Source organism: Myotis davidii, unplaced genomic scaffold (genome assembly GCF_000327345.1).
Source record: "Myotis davidii unplaced genomic scaffold, ASM32734v1 scaffold339, whole genome shotgun sequence".
Taxonomy (NCBI): domain Eukaryota; kingdom Metazoa; phylum Chordata; class Mammalia; order Chiroptera; family Vespertilionidae; genus Myotis; species Myotis davidii.
This window is the reverse complement of record NW_006290778.1, coordinates 1,914,829-1,922,933: the sequence shown is the minus strand read 5'-3', so window position 1 is coordinate 1,922,933 and position 8,105 is coordinate 1,914,829. Positions and strand designations below refer to the sequence as shown.

The following is an 8,105-nucleotide window of genomic DNA, read 5'->3' as shown; positions in this document are numbered from 1 at the left end:
GTGCAGGAGGCAGCTCAGCGATGTTTCTCTCTCATCGATGTTTCTAACTCTCTGTCCCTCTCCCTTCCTCTCTGTGAAAAATCAATAAAATATATATTTTTTTAAAAAAAAGAAAGAAAGAAATAGAGCCTCTGGGAGGATTGCTCTCTGCCCCGTTAAAACTAGGGGGTGGAGAGGACTGGTGTTCAAAGGAAGAAGAGGAGATGGGTGCTGCTCGTACCTTGTCTCTTCCACATCTCCCGCTTGAAGACAGACAAGTGTAAGCACCACTTCCTCCATAAACGCTTCCTGGACACCAGCCCTCCCCTCCAACATCCCATGACTTAGGAACCCTTCCTCAGGGGCCATCATTTCTGGTTCTGTGTTTGTCCCTGTAATTACCACATTGTTTTGTAATCACCCCTCCATGAGTAAGGCTTTCCCAATGGAAAATGACTTTCTTAAAGAAAAAGGGACTGGTGTATTAGCCATCCCTGTTTCCCTAGTACCTGACGCATACTAAATCTGCCAGTGGCATTGTTCAAAACCATTTCTTTCGGCTGCTGGGGACATTTCTCTTCCTCTCTTGTTCCCACTTTATTGGATTCCGCTACTAATTGCCGGAATGGCCCCCCACCCCATTATTTCACACCCCATGGTTGCATGTTGTAAAAATGCATGGAGGATGGGAGGGTCTGACCCACCAGACAGTATGCAGAGAGTATGGAACCCAGCAAGAGGGCCTATCAGCCAGCAGCACCTGCCACCACCAATGGGTGCATTTCCCACTTGCTAATTACATCTGTGCAGGGCATCAACCCTTTCTTGTTCTCTTAGACTTCTCTAGAAACACTCAACAAAGCCATTGCTGGATTTGTGGTGATGTCTGAAGAAATGGAAAAGGTGTATAACAGTTTCCTCAACAACCAAGTTCCCTCGCTGTGGTCCAACACAGCCTACCCGTCCCTGAAACCACTAGGATCATGGGTCAAAGACCTTATTCTGAGGACCGCATTTGTGGACGTAAGAAAATGCTCTTCTGTGGGATTTGATAAATCTGGCGACGCCGTTGGCCCTAAGGTCCGTAGGGAGCCCTAGCTAACATATCGACAACCCTTGAGGAATCATCTCAGCCCAAGGAAACAGATCCTCTCAGAATGGCATCACTTTAGACATGCCGTGCTCATTGTAATGGAGTTTGCCCCAGGCCTTATCCCAACATCCCATTTCAATTCCATGCCATCCCTGGAGATTCATATTTTGTTCACGGGACCCCACTGTGAGGTACAGAACCAACCTGAAATGGGCCCGAACCCCAGTGTGGCCTTGTTACCATCTTCCTCTTGTCCACCCTCTGTAATAACCAGGTTCTGGGTTTGTGGTCAGGCTGCGGGGTGAGAGCAGGGCCAGGGCAGGAGGTCAGGATGGGGCTGGCGGCTCACTCAGGACTGCGTTAGATTCTGCCTCCTGGGAGGCCCTCCAGAATCTGACTTTGATTTAAATGACAAACTCCGTCTCAGGAAAACAGTACATTTTGGTGTAATGTGTCTCCTTCAGCTGTGGCTCAAACGAGGGCAGCCTAAGTCCTTCTGGATCTCCGGGTTCTTCTTCCCTCAAGGATTTCTAACAGGTACGAGTGCTTTCCCCACGGACACCCCCCAGGAAGGCATGGTGTGCTCGGGCCCGGGCCTCTAAGATGGGCAAGATGGCATGGCTGAGACTAACCTCGCCATGAGGCTGTGGACTTATAGGGAAGTCCAGTGAGGCCCAGCTCTTCCTGGCTTGCCAGGGAAAAGATTGACAGAAACAACAGATGTTCCCTAACCCCTGCCCTTGTCAGGTGATGCAAACACCGCTGCCCCTGTGGACATACACAATGAGCCCCAGATCCCCTTGCAACCCGTGCTCCAGGGCACCACACGCCCTCCAGCTGCTCCAGCTCCAAGTCTAAGCAGCTTCCCTCCCTCTAAAGCTCTTTTAAGAAAAATTTTATTTTTTCATTATAGCTGACTGAAAAATACTCCTGATTCCTTTCCTCAGCCCAGGGGGCAGCGGGATGTTATTTCAGGGATTCCTGCTAGAAAGCCCCAGAGCGGGCCAGGGCCACTGGGCTGCTAGATGCTAATCCGCTGAGCCCTTTTTCTCTCTCCTCCTGAATCCCCAGTAAACAGCCCATACAAGACAGCTGAACAGGACTGTCAAGTTGGGGAGACTGGGTTCTGGAGCTCCCTCACTAGTTTGTCTCCCTCCAGGGCAGAGCAGTGCACTTCAGACTTAGTCTCCTTCCCTCTCTTCCCAGCCATGACCACAATACACATGTTGGCCCCGCCCCTCCCAGCATCACCCACAGGCTTCCTGTCTCCGTGATCTAATTCAGAATAAGGTGCCAATGGTTGCCCCTTCTCCATGGAGAGGAAGCTCTCTAATGCTAGAGCAGCCTGGTTGGGGGCAAGTGGGGGCTGTATTTGGACAGCAATGATCTTGGTCAGAGGAGCCATTTTTCTGATTTTTTCTGTTTACAGGAACGCTTCAAAATCATGCTCGGAAATACAATTTGCCTATAGATGAGCTGAGTTTCAAGTACAACGTAATTCCTGTCTATCGGGATCAAGCCGCAGTTATAGAAGCTGCCAAGACGGTGAGGTTTGGAGAAGAACTACCCATGGACCTGCAGGTATTGTCTCCCTGACTGCTGTGATAGCAATGCAGCATCTGTCCCACGTTCATTCAGTGTCTCTGCCAACCTCCCCTGCCTCTCCTGCCTCCCATACGTGAGAGCAGAAGGGGCAGGATGGGGCTCACACCCCCCAAATCGAGCTCCCCAATTAGCAGTGACTAGATCTGAACCCAATGTGGGACAGGGGGAGGAGGTAGAGGTGGTGCCTACACCAGCAAGCAGTTCTCAAACACCAGTTGGGAGACCTACAATTCAGCTCAATTCTGACACTACCCAGAGATAGCATCTTACCCCACAGATTCTGACCCTACAAGATTGCTCCCCACCACCCCCATTTCAAATGCCAGTTTCAAGCCCACATTGTCACCTGTGCTTCTGACCCATTGGCTATATGTCAGAGGTTCCCATGACTCCATCCTGGGCTTCAATCAATTTGCTAGAGTGGCTCAAAGAACTCAGAGAAACTTTATTCGGATCCGGCCCGTTTGAAATGAATAAAACTATTGAAAAAAAAGACCGTACCCTTTTATGTAATGATGTTTACTTTGAATTTCTATTAGTTCACACAAACACTCCATCCATGCTTTTGTTCCGGCCCTCCGGTCCAGTTTAAGAACCCATTGTGGCCCTCGAGTCAAAAAGTTTGCCCACCCCTGGGTTAGAAGGATATAACTCAGAACAGCGAGATGGAAGCGATGCCTAGGGTAAGGTACAGGGGAAGGGCACAGAGCGTCCATGCCCACCAAGTGGGCCACTCTCCCCACATCTCCACCTGTCCACCCTGAAGCTCTCTGAACCCAGTCCTGTGGGGGTTTGTGGAGGCTTCATTACATAGTCATGGTTGATTGGATCACTGGCCATCGGTGACTGAACTCAGTCTCCCTCCCTAGAGGTGCTGTGGGGGGATACACTGACAGCTCCAGCCCTCATCTATAGGTGCTGCCCAGACCCATCTCATTAACATAACAAAAGACACCTCTATCACTTTCAACATTCAGGAAATTCCAAGGATTTCGGGAGCTGTGAGCCAAAGTCACAGAAGGCCCTGGCTGGTTGCTTAGTGGTTAGAGTCACGGGTTCGATTCCCAGTCAAGGGCATGTACCTCGGTTGCAGGTTCCTCAGCCCCAGGAGGAGCACCTGTGGGAGGGAGCTAATTGATGTTTCTCTCTCTCTTCCTCTCCATTCCTCATGAATATTTCTGGAATTTTGTTGAATGATCTGTAAAACTATTAAAAATTAATTTGATTATAAAGTTAGGAGCCTATTGCAGATGATTCCTTAACCTTAAGGTTTACACACACACACACACACACACACACACACACACACAGTGGGGCCTTGACTTACGAGTGTCCCGACTAACGAGTTTTTTGAGATACCAGCTGTCTCTCGGCCGATTTTTTTGCATTGAGTTGATATAGTAATTTGAGTTAACGAGCTCCTTAATGAGCTCCTTAAGGAGCTCGGTCTCGGAATGAATTAAACTCGTAAGTCAAGGCCCCACTGTATATATAATATTTTGCTTATCTGAATGACCAAACATATATTTTTTTTATAAATCACACTATCACAGATACCTACAGTAACTTTCTTCTTGTGAAGAAAATATATCAAGAGGTTAAAAGCAGGAGTTTCAGAATCAGGCAGGCCTAAACTTAAATTCTGACTCTTCCCCTCTGTCAGGCCAGCAAGAGCACTGCTCAGCCTGCTGCTCTGAGTTGTTCCAAGTCCATATTCCTCTCAATTCTTCCCAACCACGCCAGGGCTGGTCCCTTCTTGAGCTCTGCCCACTGTTCTAACTGTTGGGAACTTAGTCCAAGTTCCTCCTTTATCCTCTGCTCACTAGTTACAGGTGTTGGGTCTCAGCCCCTCTGCCTGGGGCTGGACCTCCTTGGACACCGGGCCTTAGACCAAGAAGCCATGAGAGGCTGTGGGTGTAAGAATGAGTCTTTATTGCAGAAGCCAGTGGCCATAACTCATCAGACAAGACAGTCCTTTATAGCAAAGTCCATAGAGACAGGCAGCCAGACGCCGGCTAGTGAATTCGTATCTTTCCCATGAAGCAGCATCAGTCTCTGTAGCCACAGCTATTACCTGAGCAGCCGCACGCTGCCCCCTAGACCAGCCGTGGGCAAACTACGGCCCGCGGGCCAGATCCGGCCTATTTGAAATGAATAAAGCTAAAAAAAAAAAAAAAAAAAAAAAGACCGTACCCTTTAATGTAATGATGTTTAATTTGAATTTATATTAGTTCACACAAACACTCCATCCATGCTTTTGTTCCGGCCCTCTGGTTCAGTTTAAGAACCCATTGTGGCCCTCGAGTCAAAAAGTTTGCCCACCCCTGCCCTAGACTCACCACCTCACATCATAACAGTACCTGAGCTCCCCTGCCCAGCACACTAGCTGGTTAACATGGTAGCTATATCTGAGCTCTCTATGAGCTCTTAGCCTTGATTGGTAGCAGTATCAGCTGTCAGCTACCATCTGAGCTCTCTAGCCTCTCCTGCACACATAGGTATATTGACAACAAGGCCTGTCACTCCCATTGTCCATGACTATCCGGGAACCTTGGCCTGGTTCCCACAACCTCTCCAGCTGTGTGTGCTAAAGCCATTACTATCATATCTGCACCTCAGTGTTTGCATCTGTAAAATGGGGCTGATGCCACCATCTTCAGAATTGTAGTGCAGTATAAACAAAACTGCAGATGTCATGTTACCCACACAATAAATATCATCATAAGATGAATTATCTGCATCATTCATCCAGCTGTCTCTTAACAGAAGTGATACACTGGTTTCATACATTATATAAGTAATTGAAGAACTAATGTAACCGGACTGCCTGTTACAGGGGGTCCAGGCTGCCTGTCACTACTTCAGCCAATTAAGCAGAGACAGGGTTGAATCATATATGAGGAGCGTTTATTCCAATACTGCCGGCAGTAGGGGAGAGCAGCAGGTCACCCACAAAAATCTGCTCTGCCCTCCCCATAAGCCAGCTGCTTATATTGGGTAGAAGGACAAAGATTACGTGGGAAAGTAGGAATGACAGGCATGGGAAAGTCGGCACAGTATAATCATTACAGGTTACAAGTCTACAGGCTGGGGCCGGCGGGGGGTCGGGGGCAGAGTGGGGGAGGAGGGGACATCACAGAGGGCGGGTGCCTCTGGGTGTCCCGGGACCAGATAACAGGTAATAGGGGCTGGGGTTGTAAAGAGCAGGTGCCTCCAGGACTAGGTTGTTTCAGCCACGAGGTTGTAAATCTTTCCATGATGATGGCAGTTCTCAGGACAGGAGGATGGACTGCATTCTGGTGTTAGCGCCCATGTCCCAGGGCGTACAACTCCCAGCCAGGTTAGAATGTGCTTTCTCTAATCAGAACAAAACAGTCATGGTAACAGAGCATGATGAATATTTCCTCCTTTATTTCTTGTAACAGCTAGTCCTCACTATTCTATTTCTGCCCTTAACACGAATAAGCATTCGCAAAGGGCTGTTTAAACTCTTTGCTCACAGTTTACAACCTCCCGAGAGAGGCTCTCAAAGTGGGGTTCCCAGACCAGCAGCAGCAGCATCGCCTGGGAACTTATTAGAATTGCAAATTCCAAGGACTCCTTCCAGGCCCACTGACTCAGAAATCTGTATATTTTAACATGTCCTCCATGGGGGTCTTAGCCCGCTAACCTTTGAGAACCACGGCTCTAGCATGTTAGTGATTCTCAACCTTGACTGCAGGTTAAAATCACCTGTAGTGCTATGTTCCAATGCCCAGGCCACATCTCAGTTAGATGAGGATCACCCCAACACATTGGGCATCGATGTTTTATAAAGCTCCCCTGGTGATTCCTGTATGCAGCCAGGGGTGTGAGCCAACGCCGCCAGGCTGAGCTACCCAGCGTAGAGGCACGGAGATGTTTAGGGGGAAAGGGAGCCTCTGACTCAAAGCCTCTGACTCGGTTCACCCCAGTGGGCCTTATATGTGTCATGAAATCAAAAATTTGCTCCAGATTGCTCTTGCCAATAACGTATCCACTAACCCAGTGGTCGGCAAACTCATTAGCAGAGCCAAATATCAACAGCACGACAATTGAAATTTCTTTTGAGAGCCAAATTTTTTAAAATTAAAGTATATAGGTAGGTACATTGTTATTAACTTAATTAGGCTACTCCTAAGGCTTAGGAAGAGCCACACTCAAGGGGCCAAAAAGCTGCACGTGGCTCGCGAGCCGCAGCTTGCCGACCACGGCACTAACCAATCAGTGGAGTTGGGGTGAATGGCTTTTGCTAGCTAAACCTGCCTTAAAATATCATGGTATTAGTAGGAACTAACTGTTCCTGGGCAATTCTATCAGCATCCACTCTACTCAGATCTGCTCCCATAGCCTTGAAAGACCTTGCTGACAAATAACTGATGGTCATCACAGTCCTCTCATCCCACCTGCTTCCCATGAGGAGGGAGAAGTCTTATCATCATGATCGCTATGCTGAGGCACATGAAGGGTTTCCCAGGGGTGTCGCCTATGAGAAATGTTGATGGAGTATGCGGTTTGGGGTCAAGCTAAAAAAGCAAGTTATTTTACCTGTCGGAGCCTCTCAACCGTATTCTCCTCGCGAGAATATGAGGAACAGCAGCAATCTGGTTCTCAGAATTCACTGAGGAGGATGTGGGGCCACAGCTGCTGACCGCCTTCTCCTCTTCTCACCTGTAAACTTCTGGGTGTGTTTCAGTTGCCCTCCCCTGAGGACGGAGTTCTCGTGCATGGGATGTTCATGGATGCTTTCCGGTGGGACGATAAGGCGATGGTGATAGAAGATGCGCTGCCCGGACAGATGAACCCAGTGCTGCCGGTGGTGCATTTTGAACCTCAACAAAACTACGACCCAAGCCCAGTACTTTATCAGTCCCCACTTTATAAAACAGGGGCCCGGGCAGGAACACTCTCAACCACAGGTAAGGATGCTCTGACCCTGGTACTAATAATGACCAAATGCAAACTACAGTCGAAGCCCAAACACTAAGCTGTCCCTTCGTCCAACTAGCTAGGCTTAAAGTGAGGCCCACTTATACAAATTTACGAATGCTGTAATCTCTGTTTATTTTAATATGGAGTATGATTGGATATTTTAAAACCGATGATTGCTTCTATTAGTCTAATGAGTAGAAGATAGTTTATTGAGCAGTGACTTCTAATTTTTCAATGATGGCGTGAGTCGGCACTAAAATCTCTCACCAAATCCACTGAGACTCATCAAAGAGATTTTATTTTTATTTATTTGTTTATTTTTAAATATATTTTTTATTGATTTTTTACAGAGAGGAAGGGAGAGAGCTAGAGAGTTAGAAACATCGATGAGAGAGAAACATCAATCAGCTGCCTCCCGCACATCTCCTACTGGGGATGTGCCCGCAACCCAGGTACATGCCCTTGACCGGAACCGAAC

At 48.1% G+C, this 8,105-nt stretch overlaps 1 protein-coding gene across 1 annotated transcript in view; it reads left to right on the top strand.

The window, feature by feature from the left end:
• DNAH6 (dynein, axonemal, heavy chain 6) overlaps positions 1 to 8,105 on the top strand; it is a 219,792-nt gene that overhangs the window by 209,586 nt on the left and 2,101 nt on the right. The window contains 4 exon segments of the mRNA XM_015564106.1: positions 817 to 1,002; positions 1,537 to 1,609; positions 2,502 to 2,653; positions 7,392 to 7,614. Of these exon segments, the coding sequence (XP_015419592.1) occupies positions 817 to 1,002; positions 1,537 to 1,609; positions 2,502 to 2,653; positions 7,392 to 7,614 (634 nt within the window).